Source organism: Cydia fagiglandana, chromosome 13 (assembly GCF_963556715.1).
Source record: "Cydia fagiglandana chromosome 13, ilCydFagi1.1, whole genome shotgun sequence".
Lineage (NCBI taxonomy): Eukaryota > Metazoa > Arthropoda > Insecta > Lepidoptera > Tortricidae > Cydia > Cydia fagiglandana.
Genome location: NC_085944.1, coordinates 15,179,697 through 15,205,354, shown reverse-complemented (window position 1 = coordinate 15,205,354; position 25,658 = coordinate 15,179,697). Strand labels below are relative to the sequence as shown.

At 37.9% G+C, this 25,658-nt stretch overlaps 2 protein-coding genes across 2 annotated transcripts in view; both read left to right on the top strand.

The window, feature by feature from the left end:
• Nucleotides 1–8,281, top strand: part of LOC134669899 (uncharacterized) — a 94,033-nt gene extending 85,752 nt beyond the window's left edge. The window contains exons 4-6 of the mRNA XM_063527515.1: nt 4,024–4,196; nt 4,393–4,601; nt 7,151–8,281. Of these exons, the coding sequence (XP_063383585.1) occupies nt 4,024–4,196; nt 4,393–4,601; nt 7,151–7,307 (539 nt within the window). The 3' untranslated portion in view covers nt 7,308–8,281. The remainder of the gene's footprint in view (nt 1–4,023; nt 4,197–4,392; nt 4,602–7,150) is intronic.
• A 6,900-nt stretch (nt 8,282–15,181) lies between these two features.
• The window catches only part of LOC134670360 (4-hydroxyphenylpyruvate dioxygenase-like), a 38,730-nt gene continuing 28,253 nt past the window's right edge, over nt 15,182–25,658 (top strand). Inside the window, exons 1-4 of the mRNA XM_063528178.1 lie at nt 15,182–15,403; nt 16,289–16,390; nt 17,364–17,573; nt 18,580–18,680. Of these exons, the coding sequence (XP_063384248.1) occupies nt 15,194–15,403; nt 16,289–16,390; nt 17,364–17,573; nt 18,580–18,680 (623 nt within the window). The 5' untranslated portion in view covers nt 15,182–15,193. The remainder of the gene's footprint in view (nt 15,404–16,288; nt 16,391–17,363; nt 17,574–18,579; nt 18,681–25,658) is intronic.

Genomic DNA, 25,658 nt, shown 5'->3' with positions numbered 1-25,658 from the left:
CCCAACTGATATGTTTCGTACGCGATGCCACTTCTAGTCCTGGGCCGTCGCGAATCTCATCTGCCACTTCTAACTCCACCCTGATGAGCCCTCCACCTCAAACAGGAAACAACGAAAGTCTGTCCCCTGACCCAGATCCTACCCCTACACCTGCAAACTCACCTACGCAGCGCCGTAGTCAACGGGCCACAAGACCACCTCGGCGACTTATCGAAGAGATGTGATCAGGGATGGGGAGGGACGAATGTGGTGATCTGGCCTCCTTTTAGCTCTTTGGTTTTATAACATTTTAAATTCAATGTCATTCTTATGATTGTCAACGAAATGCATATACAAAATACATGCATGATTATTATGAATTGAGTTTATTTCAGTATTAATATATGGCGTTCTGCTCTGGGGTAATACTTAGTATAAATTTTCCTTTTTCGTAAACGTCGATCATATCTGTAGGCTTAGCACAAGAGCGCCGCGACATTATCTTGTCCGCGACATAGACGAGATACCCTTCCTTTTCTAATGAGTACTGTTAGTAGACAAACACGGGTAGTCTAGCTTGCGCGCGAGATACTGTCGCGGCGCTCCTGTGCTAAGCCCACTATTTCTGTTAAAGCTCGTTTGGCTTTATTGGTCAATGGTCACATGAAGTTTGTTAAAAAGTGACATAAGTGTAATTTTTTTTTCAACGTAGCGTTGCTAATAAGTTATAAAAACCGTACAAACGAAACGATGTAGGTAATGTTGCTACTTAAAAGCAGATCGATTAAAATGTTGGCAAATTATCTGCCGATCGTAATTATTGATCTGAGGCTATTATAATTGATCTGTAATGACAGGATGATCGTTCCGAAGTCGTGTTTTTGTGTTCAATGTAATTATTGTAATTGCGACATTGAAGCCGAAATATGGGATAATTTGAAGCATCTTTGCACGGTAGGGAGTAACTTGGTTTCCGTATGATATTAAGTATACAAACCTAACTTACGTATGAAATAATCTTCACTTTATACCTTCAGGTATGGTGGCACCTATGTCTTGTTTCCCTTTTCAATGTGACAGCCCCCTACCGAAGTTATCCCATGTCTCGGACCCAAGCTTTGTCACCTAGTCACTTTTCTGCTATGTATACATAAAAAACACAGTAGCGGTAGGTACTAACCTACAGAGCACAGCACATAAAACAGTAGCTCAGATACCCTTATAACAAGAATCGTTATCACCCGGCAGTGTCAAGCAAAATATACCACATCCTTACTTGTCGATAAGGCACTACAGGCCTAAAGTTACAATTGAAAATCATCCTTATTGACAATCGATGCAGCACCTTTCTCTTGTAACCGTGACAATATGCTTGCAACTGTTTTCTAAGAAGCATCCTATAGACGAATTTAAAACTAAGCGAAAAGTCGTATCTCGTATCTTAAGCAGCATTCTACTTGGAACTGATGAGCTGAAGCCGACTTAAAATGAAATCTAAAGCTTAAGATACAAGGTTGATTTTAAAATGGTTAACAATGTATTTTAGATCGGTCGGATAAGTGTAGACAATTGCATTCTTTATGACAATTGATACGTTCATTGTTCGATACGAATGATAGGTAATTAAAGATGTTCTTTAGTGGGCCACTTTCTATCTGATCATGAGTTGTGCTACTTTATAAGTACTGTATAAGCTCCGAAGTTAGGTTTTAAATACCTAATATTAAATTATTTTGCGTCATATTGTAAAGTTGTTTTTCGAACAATTGCGCAATAAGAATAAATGGCATGAAATTAGCGATAACACAAGTGACTATAAATATTATCGCCGATGCTATGAAATTTTATGCTACAAAGTCATGCACCTCACCTCATTAGTAGAAAAGCACCGCCAAATTAAAAATAAGGTTTTAATTTGACTACAATTTGTAATAATGACTGACAATGAGTTGATTTGAGTGAATCGACATTCATAATTGGTATCGGCTAAAACAACCTCGGGAGCACTTTATCCACATTTTTAAAGTCAGGAGGTATCCGTCAGTATCCTTGCCTAACAAGATTGTTATGTTTTTATAACTGACGACATATAGGTACCACATATCCGCGTGCCATAAAGCACAATCAACTCAACTTCACCCTAATCGTGCATCTAATTAAACACTAATGAAGTCATAACACTCATAATTAGAAACAGTACCTAGCTCATCAAACCATATCAGATCGAGATCAATTATCTATCCATATTAGATCAATAATCAAGTCCATGGTATGTTATGTTCCACTGGTAATTTCCCGGTTTGGCTTTGGACCTGGTTTCATATAAAATGATGGAGAAAGTATGTTTTTTAAACGAATATTATGGTACTCGTAATTAGTCATAGACAAGGAATTTATGCTGCTGTGATATGCTTAAACAAGTATTTCAGTAGGCATATATGCTATAGAGCTTGGGTCACCAAACTTTTTTACCTGAGTACCATATTGCGCCTCAGAAACTTACGCGCGGGCCACCGTCGGTTTTTGCGCCGCGGGACGATGTCTAGTTGCTACTGTTAGGAACAGTTCCACTTTCAATGAATGCTGAACCCGTGGAGCCTGGCTCCCGCGGGCCGGACAGTGGGCACTCGCTTTGGGTATCGGCGGGTTGGATCGGAACGCGTCGCGGGCCGGATTTGGCCCGTGGGCCGGGGTTTGGAGACCCCTGCTATAGGGGTAAGAATGATGTTCAGCCAGTAGCAGTACTTAGTATGACATAGAACAACGCACCAAAAGTTTCTGTAGGTATTCCATGATACGCGCGCGAGAACGCAACTCATCCTATACGGTCTGGCATACTCAGCTTTTTTTTAGGGTTCCGTACCCAAAGGGTAAACTTCTCTTCAGACTTCGCTGTCCGTCCGTCCGTCCGTCCGTCCATCCGTCCGTCCGTCCGTCCGTCCGTCCGTCCGTCCGTCTGTCTGTCACCAGGCTGTATCTCACGAACCGTGATAGCTAGACAGTTAAAATTTTCACAGACGATGTATTTCTGTTGCCGCTATAACAACAAATACTAAAAACAGAATAAAATAAAGATTTAAATGGGGCTCCCATACAACAAACGTGATTTTTGACCAAAGTTAAGCAACGTCGGGCGAGGTCAGTACTTGGATGGGTGACCGTTATTTTTTTTCTTTTTTTTCCGTTTTTTTTTTGCATTATGGTACGGAACCCTTCGTCCGCGGGTCCGACTCGCACTTGCCCGGTTTTTTAAAATTAATAGGTATTTCATTTCACTTATAAAACGCAATAGAGGTCCGTGCGTTTGCTAACTGGAGCGATAATCGCACGTGCTCATTTGCCATTACAAAGCGCTCTGCAAATCGCTTTGATCGTCCCCTATTCATTACCGCTTTTGTTCGTTATCGCTGAACACGGGACTCGTGCGCAAGTGCACAATAATCGCTCTTTATGGTGCAAGTGCGAGTAGGGTGAAAGACACATTGATTGGTATTGGAAATACTTACCAATCTTTTGAAGTGCAAGATTTTCTCAACTAATGGTTTAAAATAGTTAGCAGAATTTAATGTGTCTATGTACTTGATTCCTTTAGACTTTGTACTCGTGTGTTAAATTAGCATAAGGACGTCACGTCGCTTTCAATTCTCGCTCGAGAATTTTTAAGGTTATGATTTAAACTTTGACCAATAAAGAGCAGATATGTTTTGTACTTAGAGCATATACTTATATGTAATAGATGTACTGTAATTGATCAATGACAAAATTAAGAAGCTTTGACTTGAAATGATTCTTAAACTACAAATTCAAACAAAATTAAATTGAGAATATGCCTTTGATACTTATCGTTTGGAAATCATGTCTCATATACATAAAATTTACCCTGTAAAAATAGCATAGGATGAAGAACTTAAACATTACTTGTTGTGGGTTGTAAACTGGTATAATGATAGTATAAACATATGGAAAACTTGAATTAAATTTGTTTTAACCGTTCGAATATATTAAGATTTTATTCAACTAACAGAACCTATCAATTTATTCCAGAAGGCAACACAATAGCCAGTGACTGCGGCGCCAGCTACAACAGCGAAGTGTGGTTCAAAGCGGCCACCATTGCGGTGCCAGTGTGTGGCGCCATAATTCTGTTTCTGCTGGTGGCGGTGGCCGTGCGGTTGCTCAAGGCGGACGCCTTGCTACACGCGGATAGGAAGCTCAGGTACCTAATACCTATAGATATATTCTAAAAGGCACGCAATAGCCAGCGACTGCGGCGCCAGTTACTACAGCGAAGTGTGGTTCAAAGCGGCCACCATTGCGGTGCCAGTGTGTGGCGCCATCATTATGTTCCTGCTGGTGGCGGTGGCCGTGCGGTTGCTCATTGCTCAAGGCGGACGCCTTGCTACACGCGGATAGGAAGCTCAGGTACCTAATAGCTATAGATCTATTCTAGAAGACAACACAATAGACAGCGACTGCGGCGCCAGCTACAAGAGCGAAGTGTGGTTCAAAGCGGCCACCATTGCGGTGCCAGTGTGTGGCGCCATAATTCTGTTTCTGCTGGTGGCGGTGGCCGTGCGGTTGCTCAAGGCGGACGCCTTGCTACACGCGGATAGGAAGCTCAGGTACCTAATACCTATAGATCTATTCTAAAAGGCACGCAATAGCCAGCGACTGCGGCGCCAGTTACTACAGCGAAGTGTGGTTCAAAGCGGCCACCATTGCGGTGCCAGTGTGTGGCGCCATCATTATGTTCCTGCTGGTGGCGGTGGCCGTGCGGTTGCTCATTGCTCAAGGCGGACGCCTTGCTACACGCGGATAGGAAGCTCAGGTACCTAATAGCTATAGATCTATTCTAGAAGACAACACAATAGACAGCGACTGCGGCGCCAGCTACAAGAGCGAAGTGTGGTTCAAAGCGGCCACCATTGCGGTGCCAGTGTGTGGCGCCATAATTCTGTTTCTGCTGGTGGCGGTGGCCGTGCGGTTGGTGTACTTTCGTTTCGGCCAAATACATTTCACCAAATTTCACTTCCCAACAAACTTATCGCAATAGTTTCATTTCCCAAAGGAACCTTTAGCAAAGTTACACTTCGCATATAATTTATTTGGTCAAATTATCATTTGGCATGATTTTACTTTGTCAAATGTTATTAGGACAAAAACTTATTTAGCAAACGTTTTTTATTGTCTAATATTATATTCCAAAAAGATGTTTGGTCAAAATTGTCACTTCGCAAATTTGACAAATAGGCATCTCTATTTAAAGTACTTTTTGTTATGTTATAATAGGTACGTTAAATTCTACGTAATTTGGGTGGGTTGGGTTAGGTTTGAACTGCGATCCTCACAAAACGGAACCGCTATCAGAAAAGTGGGTTAGGTTAGGTTAGAACTGTCACCCTCACAGAATCGAAATGCTATTAGAAAAGTGGGTAAGGTTAGGTTAGAACTGCGGTCCTTACAGAAACGAAATTCTATTTACTAAAAAAAGGTCATCGAAGTGGATTAATTAATTTAATAGAATAACGAGATGTAAAAAAATTGCATGACATTTTAAACTAAAATGTGGTTTGAATATTGGTGGTTATTTACTATTTTTGGGTTACAATGATTACTTTGGTGGTATTTGCTTTAATAGTATAGCAAGATGTAACAAATTTGGTTGTCATTTTACATTAAAATGAAGTTTTAATTTTAGTGATCATTTACTACATATTTTTGGCAGTAAGAATGTTTTTTTTTGACGTTACATTTTACTATGTATATGTAATGATCAGTTAAATACTAGACAAATAAAATTCTGCAGCCTCCACTTTATTGGTATGTAAATTGTATGCCATGCAATATTTTGGGACATGTAAGTTATGCTTAATGATACATTTGACTAAATAATATTTGGTAAAATGAAACTTGTCCAAGTAATTATTTGCTAAACAATAACTTGCCAAAAAAGACTATTGCTAACTGAAAATTTGCGATAAGTTGTTTTGCCAAACATTTTTTTGGGAAATGATAATTTGGGAAACATAGTTTGGGATGTGATACTTTGGGAAACGATTTTGGCCCATTCGTTAGTAAACCCGTGCGGTTGCTCAAGGCGGACGCCTTGCTACACGCGGATAGGAAGCTCAGGTACCTAATACCTATAGATCTATTCTAAAAGGCACGCAATAGCCAGCGACTGCGGCGCCATTTACTACAGCGAAGTGTGGTTCAAAGCGGCCACCATTGCGGTGCCAGTGTGTGGCGCCATCATTATGTTCCTGCTGGTGGCGGTGGCCGTGCGGTTGCTCATTGCTCAAGGCGGACGCCTTGCTACACGCGGATAGGAAGCTCAGGTACCTAATAGCTATAGATCTATTCTAGAAGACAACACAATAGACAGCGACTGCGGCGCCAGCTACAAGAGCGAAGTGTGGTTCAAAGCGGCCACCATTGCGGTGCCAGTGTGTGGCGCCATCATTCTGTTCCTGCTGGTGGCGGTGGCCGTTTCTCCAAGCGGACGCCTTGCTACATGCGGATAGGAAGCTCAGGTACCTATAAATATATACAATTTTTAAAATAATGCAAAAAAGGTAGTCATGGACTAAATAAAAATCAAATAAATGCATTGAAATTAGATGTTAGGTGTTAGCGATGAATATTTTATCGAAGGGCACGCTAGGCTAGCACGCAACCTTCCGTTTCCATTGTTTAATTTTAATAGACCTTGCAGGAGCGTTAATCATCAATTAGAGAAGTGAATTTACATACGTCAGCTTCATACATTCTGTTATTTCAAGAATAACTATGAATACTAGTAATGTTTAGAAATATCTCGTTTCATATCACACAGTTGTTATACAGAGTTGTTATACCTACTGATTACGGTCGGATTTGGATTAGACCAAACGGAAATACTTATCCGATCATAGTTTAGAATTAGAGATGCCCCGAATAGTGGTTTTGGCCGAATACCGAATATTCAGCCCCTCTCTCGGCCGAAGCGCGGAATATTCGGCATGACATGCGAACATTCTGAATCATAATTATTATGAAAACTGTTCGCCAACAAAGCACAACGTTTGCTAAGATATATTTTTTATTGTACAGAATTATATAATGAATGTAATTAAATCAAGTCAATCAAATTAGTAAATTTAAACTAACATAGCATTAATCACATTTTCAGAGGCGGCTACTCGTCCCCGCTGGCGCAGCACTCGGAGGACGTCAAGAAGGTGTGGGTGGGGAACTCTGCGCCGCTGCTGGTGGCGCCGGGCGGCTGCCTCGTGGCCGTGGAGCGCGCGCAGCTCGTCGACGTCCCCGTCTGTGATATACAGCGATAAACTCGTGTACAACTGGCCTTATGACCGTACGCACTAGGTCTGATGATGTAGAACTGGCCTTATGAAGACCGACACTAAAGGGGTCTGATGATGTAGAACTGTCCTTATGAAGACCGGCACTAAACGGGTGTTCAAACTTTTTGATCTGAGTGCCATGGCCACGGTTTTGTATGCCGGAGTGTACCCAATTTGGCTCTCTGCAGATTGGCAAGCTTGTGAGTTTGAAAAACCCTCCACTGGACTGGCTATTGGGGCAGTGTCTCGCACCCTTATCTTCGTCTTCTTTTATGTCTTAGGTACTAAATTGATACTTCGATTGGCTAATGTACATCCAAATCTTGTTTTGTACAGATATAGTGCAATTGTTTCCCATCATATTTTCTCGGAAACGTTCGTATTTGTCATGCTACATTACATCAGTCAACCTCACAACTTTTTGTACCGAGTCTGACTGATATAGCCAGACACTGTACGTTTCCGTGAAAATACGATGGACAATAATTATGCACTACATCTGTACCAGTTTTGCACTAAAATGTCAGATCGGACAAAAAGAAACAATCGAACTGACATATTTCCTGGATGTAAGAACCGTAGAAATGTGAAAGATAAATTTTACGACTCCTGTTGCCAGATTGACTACGAGTGTATGATGCCCAGGGGCCCATTTCTCGAACGGTATTAGACTAATATTATATTAATCCACGAACGATCACATATGGGTTACCATGGCAACACTAATAATATTAGACTAATACCGTTAGTGAAATAGGCCACAGGGGCCTATTTCTCGAACGATATTAGACTAATATTTTATTAGTCCTTGAACTGTCAAATCCTAAGGGTTACCATGGCAACACTAATAATATTAGACTAATACCGTTAGAGAAATAGGCCCCAGGTTGTTTAAAAAAGATAAAACGGTAGGAATAGTTGGTTGTTCCTTAAAGGGACCCACTGATTAACAGTCCGCCGGACGGTATCGGCCTGTCAGTTGTTCGGAACTGTCAAGATTTTGTTCTAACTGACAGGCCGATACCGTCCGGCGGACTGTTAAGCAGTGGGCCCCTAAAATCGCAAGTGCGTAGGTCATAGAGTTAATAATCTGAAGTGTCGGTTTTATGGAATAAGAGGAGCCCATCTCTGGGTCGCGCTGTTATATTGGATTATGGTCTGAGTGGATGTGGAAACGTTTATCTTTTAACCATCAGGCGGGCCGTATGCTTGTTTGCCACCGATGTCGTATAAAAAATACGCGTAGTAAATGCTTTGATTTTCTTTAATTAACCTAGCTAATGCAAATAACTGATTTTACCATACCTCTCTTTTTTTAATTAGATTAAATTTACAATCTGAAAAAAGGGGTATACCATTGTATCGCCAACATAAATGCAATGGCGACTACATAGTTTAAATCTCCACTTTCAGTGGAGGTATAAATGATGACACGCTAAACCGGGCCAGGGCCGGGCCGAAGCTTCTGGCGCTTCGTCTTCTATGGAAAGCACCACGTGATCACCGATCAGCCGTCATAGAAAATGACATGTCGGACGTCTCGGCCCGGGCCTGGCCCGGTCTAGCAAGAGTCATCCTTAAGTATGTGTTCCGGTTTAAAGATTAATGTAAGATTCCTTTAAATAATTTACAAGCACCTGTAATGTATAACTTAATATTTTGTCATATCATCTTTCTTCAAATCTAGTTGCAAAAACGATTTCCTGTCCACACAAATTGATCTCAAAAAATATGTACACTTGTAAGTAACAGCGCGGCCCGATGACATACCAAAACAACTGTGTATATATCTTGTATCGTTTATATATGCGCTTTGTGTTCCTTTAATATAGTATATGTACCCTTTTTAGGTTTAATTGAACCATCCGGGCCTGTTAGTCACTAATTCTTCGATACTATGAAGTATTTGAACAAATTAAATTATTTTCAGAAAATATTTTAATTTGTTTTTATCAAGTAGAAACACTACTATATACTATACTAGTGCATATACTTGGAAAAATTTGACTAATGCCGCTGTGGCCCGGTGGCCGAGTGGTTCAGGCACCTGCCGCGATAGCAGAGGACGCTGGTTCGATTCCAGCCTGGGGCACTGGAGGCCTTGGTCACTTTTTCTTAGTATATGACATTTATTTCAGTTTATAATTCTTCGATATTTATTTATATTTGGATTAGTCTCTATCATTTCCAGTGGCTATTGTGTTTATTTTAAGCCTTATGAATATAATTCAGTAAATGTCTTCAATTTATTTATTATTTTAAACCCTATCAATATAAAACACTTCAAAATTATTACAAAGTTGTGTACGATAATTGTTCTTCTTAGCGAATTATGAAATACATTATGTTGTCAATCTAAATATTATAAGTGTGCCTGTGCCCCTTTTATACGATATTAGGATTTATTATTATTTCGTGAGAGTAAACTATGAAATCTTATCTTATCTTTCTGGTGTGACTGGCCGGGTGGTTCTAATGTACTATCGACTGACTTTCCTTAAGAATTGTGTAAAGCGTGAAGTATGTATTCATTTACTGATAACAGATGATCTACATGTCCAATGCAATTCAATTTCTGGTTTAATTTACGGAAATATTTTAATAAGGTAAATATTTGACACCTTGTATATCATTTTAAAATCGAGCATTATGTCATTGACGTCACTGAAATTTACGGCAAGTTATTTAAACCGATTTTTTTATTATTATTATTGAAATATTTCCGTAAATTGATTTATATTCTTAGTTTTTCCCATGTCTATAGTCGGAACAATATATAAATTTCATTTAAACTCTTAGACCTACATTGTATACATACTTTTGCATGCATTTCCTTTCCCATGTACATGACTGTATTGTATAATGTGTAAATATAATATATGTTAAGTTGTTACCTGTTACCTATATTATAATCACAATGAATTCTGTAAGGTGTTTCTGAGAGTTAAATCCATTTGGAGTTTACTAGTCTTTTAATTTATCTGATTTTTGCATTGATATGCTATTTTATACTATAAATTAACTCCTGATGGATTTTGCTTGTGGTCGAATAAATGCAATAGATACCTTTTAGATTTGCAAGCACACATTATTTAAGTCCAGTGTGAATTTAAATGTATATTTTAAGAATTAATTGTGCATATTTAATTGTAAATAAAATTGATGTTTGTGATTTTTTTTAAGAATTATTTTAGCACATGACAAAATTACGAAAATTATATAACACTCTTGCCAAATTGGCGATTGTCAATACAGACACATTTTTAAATAAAATTGTAAACAAATTATTTCAAACTGTAGGGTAAAAAAATGGCTTCTATATTTAGAAAAATGTGTGAATTAACTGGAGAAGGTAAATAAAATTACTTTATGAAATTAAATCGGATTTTTTCGGGTTAAATTGTAATTAGTACATATTTATTATTCGGTTGTATGCATTTTTACCATGAGCTGACACGTAATAATAGAGTGACCTATTTCGATGTAAACCCATTTTCAACCGTATTTATATCAGTTTAAGATTGCGTTTCGTACAAAGATTGTTATTGAGTTAAGTCCATTTAAACGTGTGATATTTCTTCGACCATACACAGAATAATACCGGATGCTTCCCAAGGTGCCTTACTGTAACTGTAGTCATACATTATGTAGGTGCAATTATAATACTCCGTAAGCCTACGATCTTATGTAAATATAATGTAATGAATTGTGTAAAGTTAATAAAAAAGAAATTATTTTATTACTGGATTTTGTGGTTTCTTTTAATATTTCTAAGACAATAAATGGCAGCCTAAAATGAATAAAATGTTGAGGGAAATGGTAACTGGGGTGTACTATAACTATAGGTTATAGTACAAACTGAAATAAATGTCATATACTAAGAAAATGTGACCAAGGCCTCCAGTGCCCCAGGCTGGAATCGAACCAGCGTCCTCTGCTATCGCGGCATGTGCCATTCGGCCACCGCGCCACAGCGGCATAGGTCGAATTTTTCTAAGTAGGTACATATATTCACTTCTTACTGAAATATTTTCTGAAAAATATTTTAATTTGTTCAAATACTTCTAATAGGTTATAGTACACCTTCGAATGAGGTAAAACATGCCGACAATAGGCAGATTTACCCTGTTTATAACTTTATAATTCATAATAAACAAGCATTAATAGATAGCTATTTTTGGATTCAGTTTTGATATTAAATTATATATTTTAGCCAGTTTAACAAAAAGCTCTCGCCTATATACCTTCACACGTTGCTTAGTAACAGGATGGCCCAATAATACGTTTACAAGGATTTTTTTTATTTATGTTTTTATTTTATATTTTTTTAGGTTCAGTAATCGGGCTTTTATTGTTCAGAATAAGGAACTCTTTCTATTCACCAAATATTATCGAAATCTGACGAAAAAACGAGAAGAAAATATAAAAAAAATTGGCCCTGTAACGTGACAAACATCTAATTAATGTACCTAATTAATGAAACATGTTATGTAGAAATATATTGAGGTCATGATTATTAATATGTAACGTGTTTTATGACTTCATCTTAAATCCTTGGTACGATTAAGATGCATATCTGTCCATCCAGTAATAATTGGCCAACTAATTAAATATTTTAATATTCTTGGCCCATTTACAATAAGTGTAGGGTCAGGTGGGGTAAATATAGGTTTAAAGAAATTTTATTACACATAAGAATATTACAATTCACTTACATGAGTTAAACATACTTATACTAAGAATTAATTATCTTGACGAGTACATATTTATATAATATTAAGTGCAAATTTATTGAATTACTGCAAAATTGACACAAAAAATAAATATGTAGGTAGGTATATATACATTTTTTATTTATTTATTTTGCCCGCAGCGACTTAATCTTAATTATAAGACACGGGTAAAAACAACACTAAGATTTAATACTCAAAAACTTATTCTACTTTATTCCTATTCCATTCAAAAAGAAGCCTTGTGTTGTGTGTAGACTTCTTTTTAAATGAAATAGGACTGAAATATAATAAGTTTTTTAGTGTTATATATTAGTCTGTTTATACTTACCCCTCTTTTACTCGTGTCTTATATTTACCCCACCTAACTCTAATAACTAATATTTACTATTTAGCTAGGCCACAAACTTTGCTTATTATTTGTATCTAAGGGTGGTATTCCAGCTGTCCAATGTCAGTAAGTACGTCTCACTCTCTCATTAAAGCAAAATGCGAGATACGATACACATTGGACAAAAAAATAGGGGATAGGTGGAACACCCTAATAACTAGACTTACCTATGTAACTATGTAATAACTGCACGGAACTTTCCTTCCGATGTTATTTGTATTCCCGTAGTAGGCTGTAGACACAGGAAACATAAAAATATTTCACAAGAGCCATTATATTTCTTATCGACTATCTAAAGGAAATACTCAATAAATATGCATCTATATCACATCAACGACGCCAATAAATATTTACACAAGTTTGAACTTTAAGACATTGCATTACAACTTATCTTATTAAATAATTTTTGAGAGACCTCAAAGTGGTAATAAATAAAAAATATGAATGTTATTATACTAAATATTTACAACATGTTAGATCATCTAAAGATAAGGGTTGGGATATAAACGTATGTTTTGCCTTTAATGTGTTTATTTTGAAAAGTGCTACCAGTGTTAACTGAGTTTTTTTTAACTTCATAAAGATGTGAGTTTTTTTACGCTCTATTTTACTAAGAAATAAGACAATCTGTGCTTTATTTAGACCAATGATATTTAGTTTGTGTTTGTGGTTAAATAATTTTTATTCATCTCCAAAGAAATTTACATTTCACTTAATGAAATTAATAGTTTGTAATAATTAGTTTGTGTTTTTAATACTATTTTGTACAAAATCTTACACACTCGCCGGGGCGGTTGCAAAGTTTATAAGAATGAAAAACAATTGATTTAAATGAATATATATGTGATTTATGTTACATAAGTATACAGATAGGTAGGCTTTATAATTATCACCTAATTAAGTAGGTGCTAAAATTGTATATAGGTACCTACTGTTATTTTATTAAATATCACCAATGGTATACCTGCCTATTTTGTATTCTTGTATCTTAATGTTTGAAAAGGAGGTGAAAATATAAACAACTACATCGGTAGGTATATTAGGTACATAGGCAGGTAGGTTCATGGATTCATAATTATGTATGAATGATATTTACTTACCTATAGGCATTTTCTGTAATCATTCTTCAATAACAACTACCTACCATGGAATGTAAGGTGACGAAAACATTGAGCATAGAAGCAAACAACGCATATAATTGTGGAACCAGTTTATAATTATCTGATTTGCTATTTAGTACACAGATCACGTAGATACGTAGGTAGGTATATAATTGTCGATTGCAATAACTATTTAATAGCTAAGTACAGTTGGAAACGAATATTTGTACGTTTCGGTCGCTGTATATACTTACACGTTTTTAATTTAAATTACACTTCATGATTAATTTAAGACTGTTATTTACTAACTAGGTAGGTTACAAACAAAACGTGAAACTAGAAAAAGAAAAACAATAGTTATTTGTACAACAAGAGATCAAAGTTTGATATTTCTTCGAGTGCTTATTTTGAGTCCCGTGCAAGCGAAAGATTCTATAATATTTATTTTAGAATCTTGAGCGTAGTAAGGGATTCAAAAGCGCACGAGATGTAAATAACTTTGATCTCGTGTAGTTCACAAAATTTTTCACCCTAAGCAGTGATAACATACCTAGAGGGACAGAGATAATAGAACCCAAGTATATCGAACTTGTATTAGACCCCGCATGTTGAAATGACATTTGACTATAAAAGTCACTTGAATGACATTTTGTCTCACTCAGTGAGCAAAGTACCTACGATTTTGCTCACTCATACTGTCTCACTAAGTGAGCAAAATGCGATTTTGCTCACTGAGTGAGACAAAATGACTCAGTGAGCAAAATCGCATTTTGCTCACTGTTTTTAAGAAGCAAAGTACCCTTGTTCGAGCTGCTGAGGTGAAAATGATATTAGACATAATCCTGAAGATATTCTCTACCCGTAAACCAATGGTATATTCTCTATTCTTTCTAAGTAGATGTTTAAACAGATTTAAGGTAGGTATTTATTGCATTGATACCTAAGTTTGTCTTGAGGTAAGCCCTATATTTTGAGGAGTAGTAGTAGGTAGCTAATAAGTGTTATACGAGCATTAAATATTAGGTACCTATTATAAACTTTTAAAATCTTATTAAATACGAGGTACCTATATGAGAAGATATAGCGCGTACTGCCTATGAATTGCAAACGTTTCTTGGAACTTGGCCTGGCCTATCGTTCTCCCGTGCCTATACGCAAGGCCTTAGATTTTAATAACTCCTTTATTAAGGCCTATAAAAGGTTGTAAGGGAATTATAACTAACTACAAAAGTCATGGTTTTGTGGTTACCGGACTAGTCTCGATAAAGCAGCATTTTTCTACAAAATAAACGTACTGCACGTCAGTTAGGTACCTAACTTAGATAGGTATGTAGATGTTTTCATTTAATTTTTTTGCAAACGATATTTATTTTTTACGATGTGTATTTTGCTTAGTCATAAATACCTATATATATATAGTTTCTTTATTTTATTTTATCGTACCTAATTAGTAGGTACCTAATTAATACACCTGGGAATCTCATAATAATGCTCGTACTTCTGTTTTAGTAGGTATCTGTAGCTATAGCTACACAATTCTTGTACAACGTATTACCATTGTATGTCAATCATGACGAGTTTTTAATAAGATGCGAATAATTTTATGTTTTCTTGAAATATGTCTCTAAAACATATTCTAGTCACAAAATCATGTTGTGTTACGTTATCATGTATATTATTAATTGTGTTAAACAATTAATATGTTTATTATTCTTCCTCTATATACAATTATGTGTGAACAGACCCAGAAAGTCAAGAAAGAAGATGACCAAAGGAAAGAAAACTGAAAATAAAGTGCCTAAGGAGGGAAAAGTGTTGAATTTTCACCATCTCGTGTTTAGAGTGGGTAACGCTAAAACGGTAAGTTAAATTTTGTTCCTTATTATAACATACTCCGTTTATTAATACCTCTAGCCGGCCACAAATCAAACCTTGCCAAGACAAATGCAATTTTCATTTGTCAAATTAAAGATACAAAATACAATGGAATGGCAGGCTTTTTGGGTGCCGTAGAACCCTTACCTATCTTGATTTTGCTTGGTATGTACCTATACCTATATGATACTTAGGTACTACTCCCGTTCAAGGCAAGGCAATTCTGACGGACGGGTAACTAACTATGGAACCCTACAGGGGGCTAGGACCCCTATTCGACAAGCGACGTTTGACGTATCGTGTTGATCTCCCGTTGATGTGGAAAAAATCATAAGTTCTCGAATACGTACAATGTCAAAATTTGACATTAACAATCCACAGTTAGGGTGACAAGCAAACCAAACCGAACCACCCTTAGTTTAGAGTTGAGTTTTGGTTGTATCAAATGATGTTTTGGTTGTATTATCCACCGTTGATAGAATCAACACTCAGTATGCAATAAAATCAACTGTTGATTTGACGTGGATGCGAAATCTGACAGTTGTACGTGTCGAATTTGGCCCTAGAACTATAGATCCTTGAGTTTGATAGGTATTTTAAGTTTTCTTAAAGAGTTCTAAGCAACTACTGCTATTTTAAACGAGTAGGCGCAAGTGTTAACACTGCATCTTAACTTAGCGTCAAGAGATCTCAGTTGCAGCCAATGTTAGAGGGCCTACCACGAACCACTATCGATGTGTTGCCTCCCTGTTACACTTAGGTACGAATTTACAAGTGCGACAGAGAGGCAACACGTCGAACGTGGTTCGCGGTAGGCCCTCAGGAATTAAAAACTCACTTACGTAATGTAATAAGGAAACATACTTTCAGGCGTCAAGCTACTTCGTGACGCGGTTCGGATTCCGACCTTTCGCCATTCGCGAAGCCAGCGACTCTGAGCCTGTCACCACCATTGTTGTGAAACTTAATAAGGTCAGTAAATACAAATATTATTATAATTTAAATATTTTCTTTATTCCTTTCGTGAGGTAACAACAAAACACACTTTTCGTAAACTATTTAAAGTTTTTATTTAATGAGAACTGAGGTTAAAAACTCGTGTCATTTCAAGTCATGCCCATTTTCCACAGTCCGGAGAATAAGGGCCACAGGCTAAACCAAAGTGGTTCCAAAGAAAGTTATTCGGCACATTTGTGCAAATATATACCTACCATATGAGGTAACTGCTGGGTTACGGGTATTAAGTACCTATGGCATTACCTTAATTATATACACAACACAGCACTATGGAAATTTTCACGGCTTGAGCATGTCTATTAAATGCAGAAATCAATTCCCTATCTTCTCTTCTAAAAAGTGATTCTAATCATCTAATGTAATCTCTATTATATGTAGGTTGACGTATATCTCAGGACTGGCCTCTGGCCTTACGGGCAATTTAAGAATGGTGCATGAATGGGCCCAGTACAGCGGTGTGACACCGCTACAACGCGATTGGTTGATGAGTTCGCATCACGCGCGCAATTGGTTAATCTGCATGACTACCGGTCCCAACCATAGAAGTAGCATCCTATAGAAGTGGTGTGCGCGTGCCTCCGTGAGGGACAAAACATACGCAATGCGACAATATTAAAAACACGTTTTAACATTCCTGACAATATACCAAAAACAATCTACGTAATTCGGTCGGGTTATTTGTTGCCCACCATAGCCCATACTAACAAAAAGGTGGGGAACAAACAAAAAGTGAGACTGTGACAAGGACAAGCAATAGTACCTACCGCTTTCTCTGCTACTCCTACTGAAAGTTCTATAAGTGTATCTCGTTCGGTCATTTGGCCACTCCCCCGTGTCTTCTCTATGTTATTGTACCTCTATGGTCCCAACATATTTTTGGGCTGAACTAAAATTACAGACAACATTACATAGTCCTCTCTTAATTCAGATAACAATCGCCTTCGAGTCACCAACAACTGCGAACTCCCCGCTGTCCTCCGATCTGTCTCTCCACGGAGACTTCGTAAAGGACGTGGCTTTCCTGGTCGAGGACTTGGACGCGCTGGTGCGGGGGGCGAAGGAGGGGGGCGCGGAGGTACAGGGGGTGAAGGAGGAGACGGACGAAGGGGGGGTGGTGAGGTATGCAGTGCTGAGGACGGTGAGTTCGTTCATAGATTATTTTTTTCAGATAATCATTACAATAAGTAAATCAACCTAACGTGCCATTCACGAATCCTTCGGGCATTGTACCTACACACGCCTGTAGAGAGTGTAGAGTCTGTGAGGAAAGAGAAGAGTACCTAATGGAAATATTGGTTCCCATATACTTATTCCACGACTCTTCTCTTTCCGCACAGACTTTATATCTTACAATCCTCCTTCAAGGATTGTGTATTCGTACTGAAGTACCTACATCATCATTTTCCTCGCGTTATCCCGGCATTGTGAGGCCTTATTGATGGGGGGATTAGTCCAGTTTCCTCACGATGTTTTCCTTCACCGAAAAGTGACTGGTAAATATCAAATGATATTTCGTACATAAGTTCCGAAAAACTCATTGGCACGAGCCGCGATTTGAACCCGCGACCTCCGGATTGAAAGTCGCACGCGCTCTTACCACTAGGCCACCAGCGCTTCATTCGTGTACTGAAGTACATACCACAGTATAAGGAAGGTGTCTATATACATATATCGATGTACCTCCACCGATAGTAAGTACTGCTTGTTTACCTCGATAATAACGCATTAGATAAATATGACGCAGTTCTACCAATTCGCAGTAAATATGCAAATATTCGAAAACAAATAAACACTGAGGTATACAAACAGTAAACAGTACGGATACCATCAGTTTGGCATTGACATAAACGCTATCGTGAACGTAATTTACTTTCTATATATCTCTTTCGCACTAATTTGTCACTACGAGCGAGATGCATAGAAAGTAAATTACGTTCACGATAGCGTTTATGTCAATGCCAAACTGATGGTAGCCGTATAGAGGCTAGACCTTGTTATGTCATTTGCTTTTTTAACTGGGTTCGTGTGAGTTAACTTCGCTTTCGAATAATAGTTACAGACAATACAGTAGACTTTGGGCTTGGGGCTTAAATATTTCACAGTATATGTACTCGTATATAATATAGAACTTTTGTTTATTCCAGTATGGTGATAACACGCACACACTGATCGATCGCAGTAAATATAATGGATTTTGGTTACCCGGCTACAAACCCTTAGAAAGTGATCCTTTAGACAAGTTACTGTAAGTATCAAACCGAAAGTTCCCATATAACCATTCCAGTCGCAGAATCTTCAAAGTGGTAACTAAATGTCAGATGTGTCGTAACAGAGTCCACACAATGTGTCTAGAATTGTTTCGAAACAAAGTGTCGTCGCCGTGTGTACACTTTTCCGTAACAAGGTGTCGACACATTTGTGTGCACTTTGCGTGCGGTTTGCGACTAAATCTGACAGAAAATTTGTGACAGCAAATGTCAATATAAAATACCTCTTGAAAACCAAGGTTTGTCAAACTACTATTAGTGTCTCGTGTGCTCGTAAGTAATTCTAGTAAGTCATCATGGGCGATGCAAATGAAAACCATATAAACACCCAACACCCGTCAACCTTTTACAGAAAAGTTTTTAAAGAAATGCAATAAGCTACTTAGGTCAGCCAACGAATGCTCCAAAACGTTGTAGAGGGAAATGCTCGGAACACAATTTTTGACTCTGTAACTTGGTTTGGACAAGTTAGGAGGTGAACATATCAAAAGTCCCCGGCCGTAGCCCTTGAGCGGGGGGAAGAGAGGGGGCTTTGAAGGTCCCATTTTCCGGTTTTTCGATTATATCTCGGAAACTATGCATCTTAGCGACATGGCCACTTATACAAAATGAAAGTTAATTTAATTTGTTACAAGTTTATTCAGTCAATTTTTTCGATATGTTGAATAGTTTTTGAGATATCCGCTCTTGAAAGTTTATTTAGGGCTATCAATATTATCTTGATATATCTACATCAGTGAAGGTGCTAGGCCGTGTATGGTATCGTTTTCGTATAAATCTGGGTTGCTGAATCCATTTAAGGTATCACATTGACACCATTCCACAAAATTAAAAAAAATCTTTTTAGGGTTCCGTACCTCAAAAGCAAAAAACGGAATCCTTATAGGATCACTCGTGCGTCTGTATGTCTGTCCGTCTGAATACACAAAATAGTTCTTTACCTATAGATGACAGGAAAACCTATTAGAAATGTGCAGTCAAGCGCGCGTCGGACTTAATGTACGGAATCCTTAATACGCGAGTCCGACTCGCACTTGGCCGGTTTTTTTTAAACTCCTCTTGACGCTTAACCGCTGAACCGATTTCGTTGAAATTTGGTATAGAAATAGTTTGCGTCCCGGAACAGGACATAGGATAGATCTTATAACCAAGCAACCTTTTGAAGGTGTGAAAAGTGGCGTGGAAATTTGTACGGAAAATCAATAACCGCTGAACCGATTTATATTAAATTTGGGATGGTCTACATCTTTGATTTATAGCGGAGTCAGTTATGAAGTTGACCCAAAAAATTTTTATTAAGCTATGAGCTTCATCACATATGATCTTTGAGTAATTCTAAGCATTTCAAGCCTGGGAGGCAATAAGAGGGACTGGGAGGGGGGGTACAAAGATGGCCGCCACCCGTCATCATTCAAAAAAATCTGTTCTGGTCCTGGTGGCTACTAGGGCAAGTTTGGTATCATTTTCGTATAAACCGGAGACGTAGAATTCATTGCTGATATTTGTTTTTTTCAGCTTCATAGTAATTTTACAAGAAAAACGTAAAAAGATGAAAATTTAGGATGGAGGTTTTTGCTTTGAGAGCTAATAACTTTTGTATAGTGGCCAAAATATCATATAATAAATACTATAATATAGCGTAATTCATGCAGATTCTAAACATATACACGTTGAGTAATATCCTACTGCAAAAAGATGGTGAAAAAATTATTAAATGACCGCAGCGCGGGTAGTTGGACTTTCGTTTATCTTGCGGACCGTCGTTTATCTTACAAAATGATCGAGTACGAGTATCTACGTAGGTATGCTTACTTTGCTAGATTTTATGATGACGAATAAAATACTTTCATCCAGACATAATTCATCATACAGACATAATTTTATGCACTTTAATTGCAATGCACTTGCAACGATTTGAGTGGGGCCTAGTGTTATTTGACCGGTGTTTTCTGTAAGGTGAAGGTAAGTACGTACTTCCCCAGTTGGGCTCTGCTCGGATAGATCTGGAATGACATCCGCTGTGCTGTGCCCTACCACACAAAGCGAGATGACAATGCCCATACCTCTCTTTTGAACGTAGTTTAAGGATATACCCGGGTCCAAAATTGGGTCCGAGAAATAACTATGTATTATAAATAAAATTATTCTAATAAAATAGCGCTCTTATTTTTGCTGATAATATTAAAACACTATTAATGAGAGAAATTGTACTACTTAGGAAGAGATAATTTTCATGCTATAACTCACTTTAAGTAATTTTATAGGTACTTACTTGTTGATTTTAATAAATAACTTCAACCTGCACATAACATTCATTTGGATTTGATTTGGTTTGATTTTGTTTAATATTTTACATTTAATATTTGCTTCAGGTTGGTGTGGTGAAAAATTCTGTGTTTCACTCGGCGGCAAATTTTGTTTAACCCTCGTTCTTTGAAACCCTTACAACGCTCAAGATTCCATTTTTCGAACCACTCACTACGCTCGTGGTTCAATTTTGAAATCTTTCGCTTGATCGGGTATCAATATTAGCACGAGCGGTTAAACAACAACTTTGCCCCCTTGTAAAACAAATAACTATTATGCGGAGAGCTTACATTTAGAAATCATAACAGCTATGTATATTTGTCATACTAATATAGGTTATGCAAGTATGACTTGGTGACAAACCAACGAAGCCCCGCCTCACGGGGCTTCTATTTTCTGCTCTGAGGGATAAAAGGTAACTAACGAACCTAACCTAACCCAACCTGAAATTGCGGTTGTACATGATCTTATTTGTTAAGCGAGCCGCCCTCCTCTTTAGACATGAGGATACCTGTGTGTATTTTTTTAACCTATACCAGAATTATGTCTGTGTACTGGAAACTGCGGACTATCATAAAATCTAGCAAAGTAAGCATAGTTACCTACGTAGATACTCGTACTCGACCATTTTGTAAGATAAACGCCGCCTAGCGAGAGTCCAACTACCCGCGCTGCGGTCATTTAATAATTTTTTCACCATCTTTTTGCAGTAGGATATTACTAAACATGTAAATGTTTAGAAGCTGCATAAATTGCGCTTTATTATAGTATTTTTTGTATGATACTTTTGGCCACTATACAAAAGTTATTAGCTCTCAAAGCAAAAACCTCCATCCCAAATTTTTATCTTTTTACGTTTTTCTTGCAAAATTACTATGAAACTGAAAAAAACAAATATCAGCAATGAATTCTACGTCTTCGGTTTATACGAAAATGATACCAAACTTGCCCTAGTAGCCACCAAGACCAGAACAGATTTTTTTGAATGATGACGGGTGGCGGCCATCTTTGTACTCCGCCCTCCTCGACTAGACGCACGCTTCTTATCGCCTCCGAGGCTAGAAATGCTTAGAATTACTCAGAAATCATATGTGATGAAGCTCATAGCTTAATAAAAAATTTTTGGGTCATATATGGCAGCGATCCGTAACTGACTCCAGTATTAGTTAAAAATGATAAAAAAAACATGACTTCAAACCTAAACTTAAACAGTATTAACTTCAAGAAGTCAATTCTGAATTCCCCCCTACACCTCATTTCACACCTTTAAAGGATGATTTTTGAGATAACTTATTATGTCCTGTCTCGGGACTCAAAATATATGTGTACTAAATTTAAATTAAAACTGTTCAGCAGTTTAAGCGTGAAGAGGAGTTTAAAAGAAAGTAAGTTTATATGTTTTTACTTTGGAATGGTGTCAATGTGATACCATAACTAAATTTGGTACTGCGCATTTATACGAAAACGATACCAAACATGGCCTCGTAGCTTTACTGTTGTAGAAGTCAAAATAAAATTGAGAGCCCTAAATTCTTATTACTTGACCAAACTTGTGTAGAAGGAAAAGGAAAAATAAAAGTCTTCGGCAGGAATATAAACACAAATATATTTTTTTTTTTTGCGTTACTATTCCAATCATCAAATATAAACATACCTTGATTATATTATTCTAGTGAGATCCTCATAGATAAACAAAAACATTTACTTAAAAAATTACAAGGTCGAAATGTCACGGAACTTGTGAGAGTAATATGTGAAAAATAAAAACTTTTATGACAAAAAAATCTGGACACAATTTAAGAAGCATCCAATTGCGTCGAGGAATCATCTGTATTTTTGCTTGTTTCATTACCTCCTCGCTTCTTTTTTTGTCCTTTGTATTCTGTAGCAATTTGTTAGATCTGAAAATAAAGATAACTTGCGTCGTCACGGATGTCGATTTATAGGTTTTAGGGAGTGCAGAATTCGAAAACTATGATCATTTTATATTCCAAGATGGCGGCTACGTATTTTGTCATAAAAGTCGTCATGGATATCGTTTTATAGGTTTTAGGGAGTGCAGAATTCGAAAATGATGACCATTTTGGATTCCAAGATGTCTGCCGTGCACTTTGTCATATAAGCCGTCATAGATGTTGATTTATAGGTGTTAGGAAGAGCAGATTTCGAAAATGATGACCATGACCAACAAAACGACATCCATATCGACTTTTAACATAGTGCATGGCCGCCATCTTGGATTCCAAAATAGTTATTATTTTCGAAATCTGCGCTCCCTAAAACCTATAAAACGACAGCCATGACGACTTTTATGACATACTGCATGGCCGCCATTTTGGATTCCAAAATGGTCATCATTTTCGAAATCAGGGCCCCCTAAAACCTATAAAACGACACCCATGACAACTTTTATGACATAGTGCATGGCCGCCATTTTGGATTCCAAAATGGTCATCATTTTCGAAATCAGGGCCCCCTAAAACCTATAAAACGACACCCATGACAACTTTTATGACATAGTGCATGGCGGCCATTTTGGATTCCAAAATGGTTATCATTTTCGAAATCTGCGCCCCCCAAAACCTATAAAACGACACCCATGACGACTTTTATGACATAGTGCATGGCCGCCATTCTGGATTCCAAAATGGTCATCATTTTCGAAAGCGGGGCCCCCTAAAACCTATAAAACGACATCCATGACGACTTTTATGACATAGTGCATGGCCGCCATCTTGGAATCCAAAATGGTCATCGTTTTCGAAATCTGCGCCCCCCAAAACCTATAAAACGACACCCATGACGACTTTTATGACATAGTGCATGGCCACCATTTCGGAATCCAAAATGGTCATCATTTTCTAAATCTGCGCCCCCCAAAACCTATAAAACGACACCCATGACGACTTTTATGACATAGTGCATGGCCGCCATTTTGGATTTCAAAATGGTCATCATTTTCTAAATCGGGGCCCCCTAAAACCTATAAAACGACATCCATGACGACTTTTATGACACAGTGCATGGCGGCCATTTTGGATTCCAAAATGGTTATCATTTTCGAAATCTGCGCCCCCCAAAACCTATAAAACGACACCCATGACGACTTTTATGACATAGTGCATGGCCGCCATTCTGGATTCCAAAATGGTCATCATTTTCGAAAGCGGGGCCCCCTAAAACCTATAAAACGACATCCATGACGACTTTTATGACATAGTGCATGGCCGCCATCTTGGAATCCAAAATGGTCATCGTTTTCGAAATCTGCGCCCCCCAAAACCTATAAAACGACACCCATGACGACTTTTATGACATAGTGCATGGCCACCATTTCGGAATCCAAAATGGTCATCATTTTCTAAATCTGCGCCCCCCAAAACCTATAAAACGACACCCATGACGACTTTTATGACATAGTGCATGGCCGCCATTTTGGATTTCAAAATGGTCATCATTTTCTAAATCGGGGCCCCCTAAAACCTATAAAACGACATCCATGACGACTTTTATGACATAGTGCATGGCCGCCATCTTGGAATCCAAAATGGTCATCATTTTTGAAATCTGCGCCTCCTAAAACCTATAAAACGACACCCATGACGACTTTTATGGCATAGTGCATGGCCGCCATTTTGGACTCCAAAATGGTCATCATTTTCAAAATTGGGGCCCCCTAAAACGTATAAAACGACATCCATGACGACTTTTATGACACAGTGCATGGCGGCCATTTTGGATTCCAAAATGGTTATCATTTTCGAAATCTGCGCCCCCCAAAACCTATAAAACGACACCCATGACGACTTTTATGACATAGTGCATGGCCGCCATTCTGGATTCCAAAATGGTCATCATTTTCGAAAGCGGGGCCCCCTAAAACCTATAAAACGACATCCATGACGACTTTTATGACATAGTGCATGGCCGCCATCTTGGAATCCAAAATGGTCATCGTTTTCGAAATCTGCGCCCCCCAAAACCTATAAAACGATACCCATGACGACTTTTATGACATAGTGCATGGCCACCATTTCGGAATCCAAAATGGTCATCATTTTCTAAATCTGCGCCCCCCAAAACCTATAAAACGACACCCATGACGACTTTTATGACATAGTGCATTGCCGCCATTTTGGATTTCAAAATGGTCATCATTTTCTAAATCGGGGCCATCCATGACGACTTTTATGACATAGTGTATGGCCGCCATCTTGGAATCCAAAATGGTCATCATTTTAGAAATCTGCGCCTCCTAAAACCTATAAAACGACACCCATGACGACTTTTATGGCATAGTGCATGGCCGCCATTTTGGACTCCAAAATGGTCGTCATTTTCAAAATTGGGGCCCCCTAAAACGTATAAAACGACATCCATGACGACTTTTATGACACAGTGCATGGCGGCCATTTTGGATTCCAAAATGGTCATCATTTTCGAAATCGGCACTCCCTAAAAGCTATAAATCGACACCCATCTCGACTTTTATGACAAAGTGTTTGGCTACCATCTGCATGCAAGACATTTCTATTATTTTTACGTACATAAATGGCCCCCTGTCAACTTCCAACCGAGATTTAATCGATAATTTATTCGATTAATGTTCAGATTAATTCAATTTCAATCTATGTTAGGTCGACTAAACT